Consider the following 19996-nt stretch of genomic DNA (forward strand, 5'->3'; position numbering starts at 1 on the left):
CAGGTCTTCAGAGAGTGAGGAGGCTGCAGACTGCCGATCTGAGGGAAGAGGAATGGAGCGGCAGAGAGTGGAGTCATCAGCAAAGAGATAGAGAGGATTTTCCAGAGAGTCGGAGAGATCATTGATAAAGACCAGAAAAAGCACAGGGCCCAGCACACTGCCTTGGGGAACTCCAGCCTGAACAGGAAGGGGAGATGAGAGAAATCCATTCAGGGCCACACGTTGACTACGACCAGAGAGGAAGTCCGCAAGCCATGCATGGAGATTTCCATGGATACCATAGGAGGAGAGTTTGGTGAGCAGAGCTGGGTGCCAGACCGTGTCAAAGGCACGTGATATGTCAAGGGAGACAGCTCTGATTTCCTGTTTGGCATTGAGGACCTCCATCCATTGTTGAGACAGCAGAAGCAGCATGTCCAGAGTAGAGTGACCTGGTCTGAAACCAAATTGATGATCAGAGATCAAGCCATTGGAGAAGAGGAAAGATTTCATATCCGAAGCAATGATGGATTCCATGACTTTGCTGATAATTGGGAGCAGGCTGATTGGTCTGTAGTTGCAAGGATCTGTTTTTGCACCTTTTTTGTGTAAAGCGGTAATGTTAGCTGATTTCCAGGATGCTGGCAGATGACCTTGAGCAAAAGATAGGGTGAAAAGAACAGAGAGAGGGTGAGATAGAGCGGCAGAGCAGGATTTTAGGACCCGTGGGCTGATGCCGTCTGGTCCAGTTGCAGAATCAGAGTCGAGGTTTGACAAAAACTCCTCCACCTTGTCAGGAGAGAAGGACACAGAGTTCAGGAGCAGTTGGGTTCGACTGGGAAAGGTGGGAACAGAGAGAGATGGGTTTGGGACTAAGGATTTTGAGGCAAACACAGAGTTGAGGCATTCGGCTTTGTCACGTGCGATGTCAACTGTGTGGCCATTTGAGGTAAGGGAGGGGATGGAGGGGGAACAAACACCAGAAACGGATTTGACCAGACGCCACCAGGATTTGGAGGAAGGAGACAGGTTTGAGAGTTCATTTTTGAGTGCGGAGAGATAGTGCTTCCTGGCACTCCTGAGGATAGACACACACTTGTTCCGAGCTTGGTGGAAGGAACTGAGATTGCCTTCAGTTGGATTAGCCTTCCAAGAGGCAAAGGCAAGTTGTTTCAGGGCAACTGCCCCCCCCACAAGATTCAGTGTACCATGGACGGGAGGAAGGGTAAGACAACTGAAGGCGAGATGGGATAAATCTGTGCATGAGAGAGATCAGTTTGCTTTGGAAGAATTCCCAGGAAGAATTGATGTCAGAGGCAGTGGAGATGGGAGACCAATCCAGACGATTGATGGACGATTGATGGCTGATTGACTCTTGTTCCTAAGGTCGCTCTAAATCCCTATTCTTATCCTAGCCCTCCCTCGGCTAGCTTCTGTGCCACATGGAGGCAACCATTGCTGCCCCCTCCATGGGCCTAACACTGCCATCTCCCTAAACTAATGCTCATGGGCCCCCCTGTGCGAGGAATGGTCACACTCTTTCTCACACTCCGGTGCGCACTCTCGCTCCACGCACTCCGGTACGCACTCCCTCTCACACTCCGTACCACTACCAGTCGCACACCGCACAATGGGCCCTTCACGAACACCCAGGTCTCGCCCGATACCCAAGCTCGCCGAGCACCCGTCCGCACCAAACACATTTCCGCCATTTTTACTCACCTCGGGGCTCTCCTTCCCCCGCTTCTCCACCAGCACCTGCAAATTTTTTATTTGGTTAGCAAGCACGGCATCACGGTGCGAACACGAACTTTGTACATGCTCCATAACTTCCTCCCGTGATTCACTCCCTGTCTCTCCCGTCTTTTCAACCCCAATTATCTCTTCGTCTACCTCCTTTATTCCCCGGTGCGCTTCTACTATTTCCTGCTCTAACTCGACGATCGTCGGCGCCCCCAAAATTTCCTTTTCCAATTCGACCTTCGCCGGCGCCCCCAAAATTTTCTCTTCCAACTCGACGATCATCGGCTTCTCTACCTCCCCCGTCGCTACTCTCATTGCCCCAGTCAGTTTGGCTGTACTCCGCTTTAACCCGCTCTCCACGCATTCCTCGTACCGCTTCACCTCGTCGCCTACCACTGCGACCTCCCTGCTCATCCTACGCCCAATCTCCCCCCCCCATCTTTTTCATTTCTTCACCCGACTTGACCATGTTGCACCTTGATTCCTCCCCCATGGCGTCCATCCGATTAGCCATGGTGTCCATTCGATTCATTTGCACCTCCAAGGATGCATTCATTTGGGTCAAGAACAACTCGAGGTTAAACCCGGTTCGCACAGCGGGCTCGGCTTCCACCGCCACGTGCGAGGCGCCGCCATTTTCTTTACCTACTGCCACACCATCATCAGCTTCCCCAACTACCAACTCTTCCTGCTGGTCCTGGGCCATTAGTTCTTCTTCATTTCTTACTCAACCGGCACTCGGTCGCCTTGGCCAGCCATTGCACAAACTCAAATGAATTTGGTTTGTAAAACTAAATTTCGTACGCTCGTAATTTTGAGTATGTGAAGCGCACTCCAGGTCCAAATATCCCACTCCAGGACACCAATTTGTTGGTGTCCAATGTTTTTGTCAGGGTTCAAATCCCACTACTGACTACCAATTTGTTGCGGATCTCGAGCCCGTCGACGTACTAAGGGGGAGTTAAGCCCTTCTCCCCCACGAGCTTCGAGTCCACAAGGCTGCTACCCACTTTATACTCGTGGGGGCGGATTGCTGAGCAATTCCAGCCGCCAAACCCGCAGCGAGCGCGTGGAAGGGTTTCCGGTCAATAACCCGCATACCTTCGACACACACGCCGCCACGAGGACGGGGGCTGAACCTCACACGAGTCACGCTGCTCTGATACGCCCGAGCGGTTTGCGTGTCACGTGACTCGTGCCGTTAACTACTAGGAACCCGATCGAGCGGTTTTATCTCGTGCAATGCGAGGCCAATGGTGAAGAGACGTAAACGGCCAAGTTGGAAGCAAACACAGGTTTATTAACAATTGTACAATGGTCAGAGAAGAGAGACACAGGAGAGAAACTTAACCGTTCTTACTTATGCCCCCAGACAAGGGCCCTCTGACTCACTCGGGGAAAGGGAGGAAGAAGAGGACGCGCTCCAAGCACCGCCGCTTGGTGCAGCTCGCCCCGGACGGCTCGTTGGGCGTTCCCCTTGGTGATGTTCGCGGCTGGGACGTCGGCTTCAGCCGTGCACGTACGGCAATCTCCGCAGCGTGTCCCGAAGTCGGTGAGGCAAAAGCGCACGTGCAGGGAGTCCAGGCAGGGAGATCGCCGGAGTATAGGGCCACGAGAGAGATCGTCCTGCGAATGCGTTTCCCAAGAGAGCAAGGGCAAAAAGAGAGAGCAGAGCCAGGGAGAACGGGGCAGCAGAGAGCGGGGGCAGAATGCAGAGACCTGGGCAGAGCGCAGAGAGCTTCTTGCTTAGAGACCTTCCAGCTTAGAGACCTTCCAGCTTAGAGACCTTCCAGCTTAGAGACCTTCCAGCTTAGAGACCTTCCAGCTTAGAGACCTTCCAGCTTAGAGACCTTCCAGCTTAGAGACCTTCCAGCTTAGAGACCTTCCAGCTTAGAGACCTTCCAGCTTAGAGACCTTCCAGCTTAGAGACCTTCCAGCTTAGAGACCTTCCAGCTTCGAGACCTTCCAGCTTCGAGACCTTCCAGCTTAGAGACCTTCCAGCTTAGAGACCTTCTCGCTTAGAGACCTTCTCGCTTAGAGACCTCCCCCCCCCCCCTCGGGGGTCCGGGGCGGGTCTGATAACCCTCCGGAGCCCCACTAGAATGTTCCACGGGCCTCCACTGGCCGCCGGGGGTCACGTGTCGTGATAGTCCCCCATCAGTTACTCCCCTTAGTTCTTATTGGCCGCTTGCTGCTGGCCACTCCCCTTTAGCTCCCATTGGCCACCATTGTTGGCCACTCCCCTTTAGCTCCATTGGCTGTTTGCTGCTTGCCAGCCACTCCCTCCGGCTCCTCCCTCGGGCCTCCTCGACTTGTCCTGGGCCCACCACATGGAATTCCAGGCCCAATGAGGCCTACCCTTACTTACCTGCCTCAACGCATACTAACACTGGGAAGGAGACTTCACATTTAATAAGAAATAACTGGCTAAAGCAAGGCTACATGTTGTGGTGCAAATAACTAAAAGGGGGGTTGCCTTTATTCTCAAAACCACAACAATATAATCTATAAAATCTATAAATCATCTATCTATAAAATATTAAATAATAATAATAATAAATATCTATAAAATAATAAAACATCAAAACATAAACAAATCTTCAAAACATCTCAGCAAAACCGCATCTAAGCACATTGTATTGTTACTTTTGCTTAGGTAGAACATGTCACTCAATTTTTATTGCACAGGACTGCTGGCTTACGGGGTATGATTCACACAGGTCAGCAGCATGGCTGGCAGCATCTGAGTCTCAAAGATCAGCACATCTCGCACATCATCAAAAAAACGAGAATAACTGGCAACTCCCAGCTGCAAGGCAAGCACAGAAAGGATAGGGTCACGTTAAGACATTGTCATGACCATCAGACCTTATAGGCTCGTTGGCATGATCGCACTTCGGTACAAATACCAAATTGACACATCATCACACTATTTATTTTGGGCACAGCCTTTCATTTCACAAGCGATTTCCTCTGTTACTCTTGCATTGGAATTTGATTGTTTGCTTGTTTGTTATTTGGCAAAATTTTTTAATTTTTTTTGCAAGTATTTTGATCACTCCGATTTGTGTTTGTTACTTGGCAAAAAAATATATTTTCTTTTGCAAGTATGTTGATCACTCCGGTTTGTGTGTTTGTGCGTTTGTGTTTGTTACTTGACAAAAAAAAAAATTTTTTTTGCAAGTATGTTGATCACTGGATTGTGTGTTTGTTTGTGTGTTTGTCTGTCCGCTCACTGAACTTGCCTACAGGTCACAATTTTAAACCGATCTTCACGAAACTTCACCAAACGGTAGAGTTCGTGGTCCGACAAAATCCTATATATTTTGGGGTCAAAAGGTCAAAAGGTCAGCATAGGCCAAAGGTCAACCACTTTTTTTCAAATTTCTAAAATCCTTAATTTTCATCCGATTGACTTGACATTTGAATAGGATATACACATCGGCTAACTGAATTCAACCACCCACTATTTTTGAGATCAGCTTAGGCCAAAAGGTCAACTTAGGCCAAAAGGTCAACATAGGCCAAAGGTAAAGGACTTTTTTTGAATTTCTAAAATTCTCAATTTTCATCTGATTGACTTGAAATTTGAATAGGATTTACATATCGGCTAACTGAATTCAACCACCCACTATTTTTGAGATCAGCTTTGGCCAAAATATCAACTTAGGCCAAAAGGTCAACATAGGCCAAAGGTAAAGGACTTTTTTTGAATTTCTAAAATTCTCAATTTTCATCCGATTGACTTGAAATTTGAATCGGATTTACATATTGGCTAACGGAATTCAACCACAAACTATTTTTGAGATCAACATAGGCCAAAAGGTCAACAAAGCCCAAAGGTCAACAACAATTTCAAATTTCTAAAAATCAATTTTCATCCCATTCACTTGAAATTTGAGGATTTTCACATCGGTGAACTGAATTCAACCACCAACTATTTTTGAGATCAGCATAGGCCAAAAGGTCAACATAGGCCAAAGGTCAACCACTTTTTTCAAATTTCTAAAATCCTCAATTTTTATCCGATTGACTTGAAATGTGAATAGGATTTGCATATCAGCTAAATGAAACCAACCACCAACTATTTTTAAGGTCAACATAGGCCAGAAGGTCAACATAGGCCAAATTTCTAAAATTGTCAATTTTCATCCGATTAACTTAAACTTTAAAGACAATTTGCATATCAGGTCACTGAATTCCACCACAAATTATTTTTGAGGTCAATAGGATGCTCTACTGAGTACCATTCTACTTTGTTCTGTTTTGCCAAGTGTCGCACCATGAGTGATTTTTCGTCTGTCTGTCTGCACATAATGTGTTAAAATAGGCCACACATATTCCACCTCATGGTAGCCAGGATTACACGTAATCTTTTTTCAACCATGTGCCTCAATAAAGTACAGTCATGGACAAAAATATTGGCACCCTTGCACTTTTTTCAAATAACTCACAATTTTCTCGAAAAATAAGCTCAAATTGACAAATGTATTTGGTCTCCACAATTCTTTATTTCACTGTTATTATTACAGAACCTTTGTTTTTGATTCAGAACTTAATATATCCTTTTAAATCAGAAAATAAAAAGAAATGGCATTGACAAAATTATTGACACCCGAGACGTAATATTTGGTAGCACAGCTTTTGGACAAAATAACTGCAGTCAAGAGCTTTCTATAGACATGAATGAGCTTCCAACACCTCTCTCCTGGCAGTTTGACCCACTATTCTTGTGCAAACTGCTCCAGTTCTCCAAGATTTGATGGGTGCCTTCCCCCAACTGCTGTTTTCAGATCTCCCCACAGGTGTTCAATGGGATTTAGATCTTAGACTCATTGCTGGCCACTTCAGAACAGTCCAGAGTTTTGTCTTGAACCATTACTGGGTGCTTTTTGAAGTGTGTTTGGGGTCTTGTCCTGCTGCAAGACCCATGACCTTCGACGGAGTCCCAGCTTTCTGACACTGGGTTGAACATTGCCCTCCAAAATGCCTTGGTAATCTCCTGATATCATTATGCCATACACACATTCAAGGCACCCAGTGCCAGAGGCAGCACAACAACCCCAAAACATCACTGAACCTCCTTCATGTGAATGTCCAAAACAGCAGAATGACTGTAGGGAAGGTGATCTTTTCTTTGAAGGCTTCATTTTGTTTTCTGTAAACATAGAGATGATGTGCTTTACAAAAAAGCTCAATTGTGGTCTCATCTGTCCACAGGACATTCTCCCAGAAGGATTTTGGCTTGTTCAGGTGTGTTTTGGAAAACTCCAGTCGGACTTTCTTATGTCTCTCTCTTTCAGTAGTGGGGTGCTCCTGGGTCTCCAACCATAGAACCCCCTTTCAATGAGTTGGTGATAGATGGTGCGAGATGAAACTGTCGTACCTTGTGTCTGAAGGTCAGCTTGAATCTGTTTGGCAGTTGATCGAGGTGCTTTCTCCACCATTTGAACAATCCTTCGCTGCAATCTTCGACCAAATTTTCTCTTGCAGCCACGTCCAGGGACGTTGGCTACAATGCCATGGGCCTTAAACCTCCTGATAACATTGCGTACGGTGGACACAGGAACATTAAGGTCTCTAGAGATGGACTTGTAGCCTTGAGATTGTCCATGCTTGGCTACAATCTTGTGTCTGACCTCCTCAGACAATTCCCTGGTTTTCTTTATTTTCTCCATGCTCATTGCGGTACACACAGTGACACAAAACAGCAGAATGACTCCTTTTCTCTATTCAAACTGGTTGAATGAGTGATTTTTATATTGCAGACACCTGCAACTCACCACAGGTAAGTTCAGTTGTAAAGTAAAGGAGAATCACCTGCTTGAAATCTAATTATTTCTACCAACTTCTAAAAGGTGCCAATGATATTGTCCAGGCCATTATAAGATTTCTGTGTGGAATAAGCTAAGATTTAGTAATTTTTTTCTTTAATTTAATGGCAACACACAACATACATTATTCAACATTAGTTTGTGAGTACGTCTATAAAGTGTGTACCATTAGAATGTGTTTTTTTTCTTTCTATAAAGTACGTACTCTTGGTACGTGTGTACATCTACAACAAAGTACATACTATTGAAATGTGCGTAAGTATATAGAGTACGTACGATGGGAACGCGAGTACGGATATAGAGTACGTATGATTGAAACGTGGAGATATATAGTACGTATGATTGGAACGCGGGTACACATACAGTCAAGTGAAAAAGTAAGTACACTCCATGTAAAGTTTTGACTTTTTCAACATATTTCAACATCCAGCTATTTGATCTTCATTTCAACAATATTGATAGATAAAGCTGATATAATATAACAAATATCATGAAACATTTACATTTTGTAGTCCATTGTATAATTTAAATAAACATAAATGCAAATTTCGCATGTGGAAAAAGTATGTACACCCCTACATTTATCACTACTTCAAATACATAAAATTAGAATCAGGTGCACCAGCTCAGGTGCAAATGATTAGAACATCGTTAGAGAGGATCTTGGAGGAACCTGTCTTATTCAAACCTCAGACATTTAGTTTGGCTTGCTCTTTGTTGTTGAAGTGTGCGGCATCACCATGCCTAGATCAAAAGAGTTCTCTGAGGCCTTCAGAAAGAAGGTTATAGATGCTTACGAGTCTGGGAGGGGATTTAAAAAGATCTCCAAACAATTTGAAATCAATCATTCGACTATCCGGAAGATCATCTACAAGTGGAGAAGATTTCAAACAACTGCCAACTTGTTCAGGCCAGGCCGCCCCAGCAAGTTCAGCCTGACAGGAGACCGCAAGATGCTGAAAGAAGTCTCGAAGAACCCCAGAATGTCATCACGGGACTGACAGGTAGCTCTTGCCACTGTTGATGTCAAAGTGCACGAGTCTACCATTAGAAAGAGGCTGCACAAATTTGATCTACATGGGAGGTGTGCCAGGAGTAAACCTTTGCTGTCCAGAAAGAACATCAGGGCAAGACTAAAGTTTGCCAATGAACACCCAGGCAAAGACCAGCACTTCTGGAACAATGTGCTCTGGACAGATGAGTCAAAGGTTGAGCTATTTGGCCACAGTGCCAGAAGCCATGTTTGGCGAAAACCAAAGACAGCATTTGACCACAAGAACCTGATACCAACTATAAAGCATGGTGGTGGAAATATTATGGTTTGGGGCAGCTTTGCTGCATCAGAGCCTGGGCAGCTCACAATCATATAATCTACTATGAATTCTTCATTGTACCAGAGGGTGCTTGAGGATAATGTGAGGCCATCTGTCGGAGAAGTTGAAGCTCAACCGAAGGTGGACCTTGCAACATGACAATGACCCGAAACATAGCAGTAAATCCACCAAGGAATGGCTGAAAAGAAAGAAATGGAGGGTTCTGGAATGGCCAAGTCAAAGCCCGGATCTAAATCCCATCGATATGTTGTGGGGGGATTTGAAACGAGCTGTGCATGCAAGAAACCCCTCAAACATCACACAGCTGAAAGAATTCTGCATGGAGGAGTGGGCAAAAATTTCTCCCAGTCGATGTCAGAGATTGGTAGACAGTTATAAAAAACGCCTACTTGAGGTTGTTTCTACCAAAGGGGGGCAATACCACCTATTAGAGCCAAGGGAGTACTTACTTTTTCACATGCGAAATTTGCATTTATGTTTATTTAAATTATACAATGGACTACAAAATGTAAATGTTTCATGATATTTGTTATATTATATCACCTTTATCTCTCAATATTGTTGAAATGAAGATCAAATAGCTGTATGTTGAAAAAGTCAAAACTTTACATGGGGTGTACTTACTTTTTCACGTGACTGTATATATATATATTTATTTATTTATATATATATATATATACAGACTTGGCATTTAATATGGAATTTTTTTTTCTTTCTTGACTTGGGTTTACTTTCTGAACTCAGTATATCAATCTGGTGAGTTTCTTTTACGCTTCGGTGATTTCTTTGTTAAAAGAACCATGTCACTGATTGTCTGTCGCAGCAAGAAGTCAATAACAGGATTATATCACAGGTGGCGTGACAAAATGTACGGACAGGTACATTTGACGATTGGCTTCACAATCGGGCATATAAGGGTTGTTGCGTTCTGTATTAGTGGAAAACAACTGCTGCACGTCTACAAAAGTTATTGCCGCTTCCCCTGGAGATGGTCCGTCAACTCGAAAATGCTGTTTGTCATTTAGTGGTAGCTTTACGAAATTCCGGCATGAAACAGCGTGCTATTGCTTGGCAGTATGGCATCACTCAAGGTCAGGTGTCAAAGATCCTGAAACGAAATGCTCAGAGGGGTGTCCCTACTCCAATACCGAGGCCAGGACATCCCCGCAGAACCACAATTAGGGATGATCGCCAGCTGCACCGGTTAGTCCACAATGGCCGTACCAAGTCAGCTAATCGGCGAAGGGCTGAGTGGCAGCAACTGACAAATGTGCCTGTATCCAGAAGGCTAGTCAACCAATGACTGGTTCAAGCAGGCTATCGTGCCAGGCGTCCCCTGAGAAGCCACGTCTGACCAGACAACACCGCCAGCGCCGATTGCAGTGGGCCAGAGAGCACCGTCAATGGCAGCCAGGACACTGGAATCACGTGATCTTCAGTGACGAGTCTAGATTTCTGGTATATCGTCAAGATGGCCACGTCCGAGTGTGCAGACAAGTGCATGAATCCTACAACGAAGATTGTATAGTGCCAAGAGTCCAAGCTGGAGGTGGTGTGGTGACCGTTTGGGCTGCTTTTCATGCAGGGGGCAAAACTGACCTGGTTGTTCTCAATCGAAACCTGAACCAGTTCAAGCACAGGGCCATTCTGGAAGAAACATTGCTTCCATTTGTTCATGCAGCCTTTCGAGGAAACTTTGTCTTCCAAGATGACAATGCACGGCCTCATCGTGCTCGCATGATCCAACACTTTCTTGATGACCGTGGTGAAGAGCATATGGAGTGGCCTGCCATGTCCCTGGATATGAATCCGATAGAGAACTTGTGGGCAGAATTAACGCGTCAAATCGACAACTTGGACCAGCAGCTTGCCTCTGTGCGTGAATTGCAGCAGGCTATTGTCACTGCATAGCAAGCGATTCCTGTCCAAACCTTGGCAAATCTTGTGAACAGCATGCCTCAACGTGTACGTGCTCTCCTGAATGCTCTTGGGGGTTACACGAAGTACTGAACTGTAATTTTACTGTCCGTAATCCCAGTCGTAATTTAACTTTTGTTTTTGTTGAAAAAAAATTTGGCTAATGTGCAAAATAAAGAGATACTTCTGGAAAACGTACAGAAGTTTAACACAGTACTGTCCGTGAATTGAGTTTGATATCAGTTTACATCACTTTCAAGGATCAATTTATTTGCTTCGAAATGTCAAATGTGGTTTTTGTTTCTTTTAAAGGTCACATTAACAAAATCTAGAATAATTTCAACATAATTCCAATTAACTTTTGGTTCTAAGTCATCTTGAAAAGTAAGTTAACCCCCACAAAAAAAAAAATCCATATTAAATGCCAAGTCTGTATATATATATATATCGTTGTGGTTTTGTAAATAAAGGCAACCCCCCTCCCCGCCCCCCCCATAGTTAGTTACACCACAACATGTAGCCTCGCTTAGTTAGTTATTTCTTATTAAATGTGAAGTATAGTCTCCTTCCCAGTGTTAGTATGCACTGAGGCAGGTAGAGTAATGGTAGGCCTCGTTGCAGCCTGAAGTGCCGTGTCATGGGCCTAGGACAAGTCTTGCAGGCCCGAGGGAGGAGCTGGAGGGCGTGGCCGGGAAGCAGCAAACAGCCAATGGGAGCTAGAGGGAGTGGCCAATACGTTACAGCCAATGGAGGCTGAAGGGAGTGGCCGAGGGTGACCAATAAGGGGCTGTCACGACACGTGATCCCCAGGCCAATGGAGGCCCATGGAACATTCGAGGGGGGCTCCGGGGGATCTATAAAACCCGGCACGGACCCCCGTTCGATCTCTCTCTCTGACCCGGGACTCTGGACGCTCTCTCTGCCTGGACTCCCTGAATATATGCGCGCTTTTGCCTCGCTGACCTTGAGATACGCTCCTCAGATTCCTGCTACGGGCACATCCGCGATCAACGCCCCTGCCGCGAACATCCCCGGTTGTTGTGCCTGGGGGTTGGAGCGATCCTTGGGGTTATATGCCAAACGAGCCCGTCCGGGCAAACTGCACGAGCGGCCGCGCTTTGGGCGCATTCCCCTCTTCCTCCCCTTCCCCGAACGAGTCTGAGGGCCCTTGTCTGGGAACATAAGTAAGGCCATTAAGATTCTTCGCTGTGTCCCTTTTCTGTGAATACTGTACATTTGTGAATAAATCCTGTGGTTCATTTCCAACCTGGCCGTCATCGTCCTTTCACCATTGGCGTAGCATTGCACGAATTAAAACCGCTCGATCGGGTTCAATAGTGTTAACGGCACGAGTTACGCGACGCACAACCGCTCGGGCGTTAAATACCAGCATGACTCGTGCGAGGTTCGGTCCCCGTTCTCACGGCTGCGTGTGATGAAGGTACTCGGGTCGTGACCGTTAACCCTTCCGCGCGTAGCTGCGGGCTCGGCGGCTGGAATTGCTTAGCAATCCGTCCTCCACGAGTGTAGTGTGGGTGGTGGCCTCGTGGACTCGAAGCTCGAGGGGGAGCAGGGCTGAACCCCCCCTCAGTACGTCGACGGGCTTGAGATCCGCAACAAAATTGGTCTCGGGAGTGGAATTGGACCTGCAGTACGTTTCATGTGCTGCGAAATTACGAGCGCGTACGAAATTTAGTTTAAAAACAATTTTTTTTGAGTTCGTGCAATGGCTGGCCAAGACGACCAGAGGCCGGTGGGAGTAGAAAATGTCGACGAATTAATGACCCAGGACCAGCAGGCAGAATTGTTAGAAGGGGAAGTTGATGAGGGTGCAGCAGGGGAAGGAGAAATAGCGGCGCCTCGCACGTGGCGGCGAAAGCCCAGCCCGCGGTGCCAGGGGATATGGGCCTATTTATGGTGCAAATGAGGGCCTACATGGTCAAGATGGGCGAAAAAATGGATACCCAGAGGGAGGATTCAAGGCGCAACATGGTCAAGACGAGTGAAGAAATGAATAAAATGGGTGAAAACATGGAAAAGATGGGGGAGGAAATTGGGCGTAGGATGAGCAGTGACGTAGCAGTGTTACGCGACGAGGTGAAGCGGTGCGAGGAGCGCGTGGAGAGGGAGTTGAAGCGGAGTACAGCTAAACTACAGGGGGGTATAGAAGAACTGACTCAAGAGGTGGAGAAATTAACGGTGGGACAACAGGAATTAAGGGAACAGGTGGGGAAGAATACCGACATAATCGGGGGGTTGAAAGCAACACAAAAATAATTGAAGCGGGAAGTGATAGCGACGAAGAAGGAATGCAAAATGGTGCACGAGGGACTGACAAAGAGGGTGGATGACGTAGTAGAGACAATGGGAACAAAGGAACGACAAATTAGGACACATATAGAGACGCCCAAGGTAGCCTTAGATGGGGAGATTTCGGGGGCACACCGGGAGATAAAAGAGGTGAAACAGTAGCCGGAGGAGGTAGAAGAAGGAATAAGTGAAATTAAAAAGAGACGAAGCGAGACAGAGAATGAATTAAGGGAGGAGGTGATGGAATATGTGCAAGGTTTGTGTTCGCACCGTGATAACGTGCTTGCTGACCAAATAAAAGGTTTGCAGGTGCTGGAGGAGAAGCGTGAGAGAAGCCCCGAGGTGAGTGGCGATGATGGCGGAAATGTGTTTGGTGCGAGGGGAGGCTCGACGAGCTTGGGGGTCGGGAGAGACCCGGCGTTCGCGAAAGGCCCATTGTGAGGTGTGCGACTGGTACGGAGTGCGTGGAGAAAGAGTGTGCACCGGGGTGTGCGATAACAGGGTGTGTGAAAGGTGTGTGTGCGCCTGGGTGTGCGAGTACGGAGTAGGTAGCGGGTTGTGATGACGAGGCCCAGGCATCGACACCGACCGGGGTAGTCCTTAGTGGGATGGGTAACGCATGCGAGCTCCCAATAGGTAGTGCACTGTGGGGACCCGAACGGTTCGGCCCCGCATTGACCCCACATGGAGCGGCGTACGGGGTACGAACGTCGGGTGACCATAAAGTCCGGCTCGCGCCATACGACGGCAAGAGCGATTTGAGGGCGTACCTGGTGCAGTTCAACCACGTGTGCAGGGGTAATGGTTGGGGGCTGGACGAAGGTGGGATACACCTTGTGGCAGCACTGCACGGCGTGGCGGCGGAGGTCTTGATTGCTTTACCACCGGGTGCTATCACCCTGTCAGATCTCCGTTTGGCCTTAATTAAACGATTCGGTGTGGAACAGCAGAGCGAGCTTGTTAAAGCTCAGCTCGCGGTGCCAAAAAGCAAACCTGAAGAGACCATCGGGGAATTGGTTTACGACATTCGCCGCACAGTGGGAATAGCGCATGCGGACATGGCCGTGACCTCCCAAGAAAGCTTGGCGCTGGACCACTTCATCCAGGCCTTTTCGGACCCCGAGCAACAGCTCGCCATCTGGCGCCCGCAGATCCTGAGCCAGGCGGCCGACGCTGCAGCCCGTTGGGAGGCAGAGACACCCTTGGCCCGGGGGGGCGAGCGCCACGTGGTGGCGGTGAGACAGGTAGGAGCCATAGCTAGTGGCGGGCCCCTGAGAGGGTCCGCCCCTGAAAGGGGCCCGGACCTGGAAGACATGGTCCTAAGGCTGGTGGACCAGCGGTTAGCGGGATCTGGACCATGGCAGGTGGATAAACGCGGTGGCACGTGGTGGGCCACTATCAAATGCCCCAACTCGGGACTACAGGGGGGGTAATTTGGAATTTCGGAGGCACGCACCCTACCAAGTGACATGTTATCATTGTAACCGGATGGGTCACCGTGCGCGGGACTGCAGAGCCCCACACAGGGATAGACCCTGACAGCCGGGACCATCAACTCCGCCCCGTACGGATCGGACTAGCCGACCCCAGACACCCCACCGCCAGGGCCCGGGAAACTAATATGTGGCGAGCATGCAGGGCCGTTTTCGGCAGCAGAGGATGGTAAAGAGCCCTCATTGACAAGACAGGTCATTTATTGTGGCCAAATTGGCACTGGTAGCTTGACGATTCGATGCAAAATTGCTGGCGTGGGGGTAGACGCCGTTGTGGACACAGGAGCAAGCCCCACGACCATCAGCCCTGTGGTCCTTGATTCGAGTGCAGATGGTTGGGATCACATCCGGCATCTGGAAAATCATAGTTTGCAGTTGGCTACCGGGGAAACGGCCCCCATCATAGGATGTGGTTATGTGACCCTCAAGTTAGGGTTGGTTAAAAGAAGGATAGAGGTTTGGGTGGCGGAGGTGTGCGACCCATGCCTAATCGGGCTGGACTTGTTGACTGCCAGCGGTTGTAAAATCGATTTGTGCCGGTGGATACTGCAGGTGGGAGTAGATGAGCTGCCATTAGACGGGGTGAGCACGGTCGAAAGGACGGAGCTGGAGGCTTCTGAGGCCGTGACCATTCCCCCGAGGGCCGAGGCAATAGTGCCGGTCCGATGGCGGGCTCGCCCAACCTGGCAGGGTTCCTGCGGCCTGGTCGAACCAGTGGCAGAGCAGTCCGTCCCGTGTTTAGTACCGTACCCTCGTAAAAACGAGGGTACGGTACTAAACCGTACCCTCGTAAAAACGAGGGTACGGTACTAAACCGTACCCTTTAGGCCGTACCCTCGTAAAAACGGACGGGCCGGTGGTGGCCGTCCGAGTGATTAATGTTAGTGCAGAACCACACACAATAGGACGGGGCACGAAGATAGCCGGCTGCACCCCAGTTAACAAAGTCGCGGAGGTGAGAGACGAGAACATCCAGCCGAGCCGGTCCCGGAGGGAGTCTCTAGCAACCAGTAGGAATTGGCCCGATCCCATTTGCGAGATGGTAAACCGGAGTAGTGTAGAGATGGAGGAGACCCAGCGGGAGGCCTTACATAAATTAAAAGAAATCCATTTGGACATCTTCCCCTAGTCCTCCGAGGACATTGGACGTACGGGCCTGGTGAAACATCAGATGCACACCGGTGAGGCCCGGCCTATTCGTCAGCCCGCCCGACGGCTCCCCTGGAGCAAGAGGGAGGAAGCTGATGAGCAGGTAGAAAAAATGCTCAGTGCAGGTATCATTGAGTCCTCGGGAAGTCCTTGGATGTTACCAGTTGTGTTGGTTAAAAAGAAAGATGGAACCATGCGGTTTTGCGTGGACTATCGCCAATTGAACAACGTGACACTCAAGGACTCGTATCCCCTGCCTAGAATTGACGATACCCTCGATGCTGTTGCGGGCTCAAAGTGGTTCTCAACCTTGGACCTTAAGAGTGGGTATTAGCAGGTGGAGATGGATAGGGCAGGGAAGGAGAAAACGGCATTTTCCACAGGTAAGGGGCTGTATCAGTTCAGTGGGATGCCGTTTGGTTTGTGTAACGCTCCCGCCACCTTTGAACGATTGATGGAGCATGTGCTGGGCAGCATGCCATGGCAATCATGCCTGGTATACCTGGATGACGTCCTGGTACAGGCTAAAACATTTCCCCAGGCCATAGCTAATTTGGAACAGGTGTTTGGGTGCCTCAGACAGGCAGGGTTGAAATTGAGTCCGAGCAAATGCACTTTGTTTGCCAAGGAAGTGGCCTATCTAAGTCACGTCATCAGCCGCGAGGGGGTAAAAACAGACCCAGGAAAAATTACAGCGGTAGAGGAGTGGCCCGCACCTCGTAACATCAAAGAGGTACGAGGGTTTTTGGGACTCTGCTCCTATTACAGGCGCTTTGTGGCAAAATTCGCAGAGATAGCCAGGCCCCTTCACTGGCTTACGGAGAAGGGGACGAGGTTTACCTGGACAAGGGAGTGCAATGAGGCCTTCCTAGCAATGAAGGGGTGTTTGACATCCGCACCCATTCAAGCTTACCCCACCAATGACGGGATGTTTACCCTGGACAGTTGGACACGGATGCAAGCCAGGAGGATTTGGGTGCGGTCTTGTCCCAGACACAGAGGGGCGTGGAGAGAGTGGTCGCGTATTATAGTCGGGCCATGAGTAGGCCCGAGCAAAATTATTGTGTCACTCATAAAGAGTTATTGGCTATGCTGGCTGCCATTAGCCATTTCCACCCGTACCTGTACGGGCGGAAATTTCTGGTTCGAACTGACCATTCCTCCTTGCAATGGCTCCTCCGGTTCAAAGAACCTGAGGGCCAAATTGCAAGGTGGTTGGAAAAGTTGCAGCAGTACGATTTCAGTGTGACCCATAGGGCCCGGAAGGCCCATGGGAATGCCGATGCACTCTCTCAACGTCCCTGTCTGGGCGAAAACTGTAAATTCTGCATGAGACACAAGGACAGGGAACAATTGGCAGACCCCACCCCTACCCTCGTAGTCCGTGCAACCCGGGTGAGAGGGCCAATCTTGCCACTAACCGCTGATAAGGAATTTGGAACTTTGGCTTGGAGCACGGCCCAGCGGGAGGATCCCGTACTGGGACCGGTGCACGAATGGGTTCGATTGGGGAAGAGACCTAGTGGGGAAGAGGTCACCCCCCTCGGGGCACCAACAAAGGCATACTGGGCCCAATGGAAAACCCTGGAATTGAAAAATAACATCTTGTACCGCAAGTGGGTAGAGATTCCCTCTGAGAAAACTTCCTGGCTAGTGATAGTCCCAGAACAGTTTAAGACCACCATTTACAGCAGGTGCATGGTACCCGCCCCGGCGGCCATTTGGGCAGGACAAAGACAACATCTCGGGTCCGCTGGAGGTTCTATTGGGTGAATATGGGGCGCGATATACAGGACTGGTGTCGGAGATGCGATGCCTGTACTGCTAAAAAGGGACTAGCACGGAGGATGAGGGCCCCCCTTCAATTACATCAGGTGGGGGCCCCCCTTGGGCGGGTGGCTATGGACATATTAGGACCGCTACCCCGCATCCGCCAAGGTAATAAGTACATCCTCATGGTTATGGACTATTTCACCTAGTGGCCGGAGGCCTATGCCCTCCCCAACCAAGAAGCCGGGGTTGTGGCACAGGCCTTCGTGGAAGGATTTGTATGTTGGCATGGGATTCCAGAGGAGCTGCACACCGACCAGGGTCGAAATTTTGAGAGTCAATTATTAAAAGATGTGTGCAGGCTCCTGGCAATTCGGAAAACACGGACAACGCCCTTGAGACCTCAATCTGACGGGATGGTGGAAAGGTTCAATCGAACCCTGGTCCAACAATTGGCATGATTCACCACCACCCGTCAGGACGATTGGGACGAACATCTCCCGTATTTGTTAATGGCCTACCGCACTAGTCAGCATGGGGCCACCGCATGTAGCCCAGCGCTGCTCATGTACGGGCGGGAGTTGCTGGCTCCCACCGATCTGCTATGCGGGCCCGTGCCCGAAGGCCCTGATAAACCGCCGGGGGAGGGCTATGCCCGTCACTTGGAGGAAGGCATGGAGAGGGTCCATGCCTTCGCACGTCGCCAGCTTCAGCTGGCAGGTGCCAAAATGAAGGGCAGGTACGACCACCGGAGCCAGGTGAGCCCATATTCTCCGAGGATGAAGATTTGGTTCTTCAATCCCCGGAGACAGAAGGGCAGATGCCCCAAGCTCACATCGCCTTGGCAATGCCCGGGGGTCGTCCTGGCGCAAATTTGTGACGTGGTCGTAAAAATCAAAATGGGACCACGAGCTCTCCCTCGGATCGTCGATGCAGACCGTTTGAGACCCTACACGGGTGAGCAGGCACCCTCATGGATCATCTTGGCCTTAGAGGCCGAGGCAGGACCCAGTACCTCCACTGACGGGGGCTCATAGTGTAGAGGACTGGGGGGAGTAGTGTACCCCACGTGGGGGAATGGTGTGTGACCATTCCTCCCACAGGGGGGCCCATGAGCATTAGTTTAGGGGGATGGCAGTGTTAGGCCCATGGAGGGGCCAGCAATGGTTGCCTCCATGGGGCACCGAAGCTAGCCGAGGGAGGGCTAGGATAATTATAGGGATTTAGAGAGACCTTAAGGACAAGAATTAAGTGGTGATATGAACAGTAAAGGGGACGGAGAGAGTTTAGGTGGTTGTTAACAAAGGGTGTGCATAGTTTAAAGGGACGACGAGGGAAGCATGAGTTGTAGGGGAGATTAGTTAGATAGATGATGCTGTGTGTAAGTGTGAATTGAATTGTGAGAATAACTGGTGTGAAAATAAAAGGTGTGAGAATAAAAGGTGTGGAATGCATGGTGTGCAAATGCTTGGTGTGGAATGCATGGTGCGAAGGATTGAATGGGCAGAGTGGAACCCATTCACGAAAGCCCGAGTGGGTAGTTTAAAGCTAGGTAGAGGGTGCAGGTAAATTGCATGGATATTGACACCTGTGGTTCTGATGGTAGAACATAGTGTTTTGTGAGGTGCATGAGGCGGTGGAATGGCTGGGCATGTGGTTTAATTGGTAGTTATGGTTATTGAGGCACTCCGTCACTGGTAGCTTGTCGGCCAGGTAAGGCCGCAGGGAGGCTCTGGGAGCCAGTTAGGTTAGCGAGTGAGTGGGGCCCGAGGATCCAAGGAAAGGACCGGGTTGCCCAATGCCATGGTGGGCATCGAGGAGGTAAGCGCCAGGGAGGGCCTTCCCCAGGTAGATTAGTTGTGAGGAGCAGGCAAGCTCCGGAGGCAGCTCTAGTGACGGTGGAGCGCAGGTAGGTAGACCTTCTGGTAGAGCCACATGACCCAGCCCTAAAATTGTGCGAGGGCACAGATAGAAAATTTGTTGTGTGAGACCCAAATTCAGGAGGGCACCATAGTGTGGGCAATGGGAATTCGGGTTCTTAGAACCACATAGTTTAAAAAGGCCTACTGGCAGGGTATGACCCCGGGGAGTTTAGAGGTGTAATGTTATTAGTGTAGTTAGGATGTGAGACCCCCCTTCGCACCATCCACAACCATTCACCCAGGAGGACAAACTTCACACCGAGAGACTCTGTAGGCTGTTTGGAAAGTGAGATGCATCATGACATGAGTGAAACATTGTTTTGTTCCATCCCTTCCTTCCTGGGAGAACCTGGGAGGGATTTGGGGATGAATTTGGCATTAGAGGGGATATGGGAGACAGGACGTAGAGACGAATTGTAAATACAAGGGGGGCTAGGGTAGTGTAGCCAACGGCGGGGTGGTATGTACGGTTAGGGACGAGTTTGCTCCGCCCACTCTGCCACGTTCCTCGCACCGCACCAGGTATGGTGGTGCCTGGTCACCTT

The 19996-nt window shown here is 49.2% G+C and overlaps 1 protein-coding gene across 2 annotated transcripts in view; it reads right to left on the bottom strand.

The window, feature by feature from the left end:
- LOC137425204 (endothelin-converting enzyme 2-like) overlaps positions 1-19996 on the bottom strand; it is a 150956-nt gene that overhangs the window by 34027 nt on the left and 96933 nt on the right. For both annotated transcript variants that reach the window (XM_068113386.2, XM_078776402.1), the window contains exon 13: positions 4425-4531. In XM_068113386.2, the coding sequence (XP_067969487.2) occupies positions 4425-4531 (107 nt within the window). The remainder of the gene's footprint in view (positions 1-4424; positions 4532-19996) is intronic.

This window comes from Myxine glutinosa, chromosome 4 (assembly GCF_964187855.1).
Source record: "Myxine glutinosa chromosome 4, kmMyxGlut1.1, whole genome shotgun sequence".
Lineage (NCBI taxonomy): Eukaryota > Metazoa > Chordata > Myxini > Myxiniformes > Myxinidae > Myxine > Myxine glutinosa.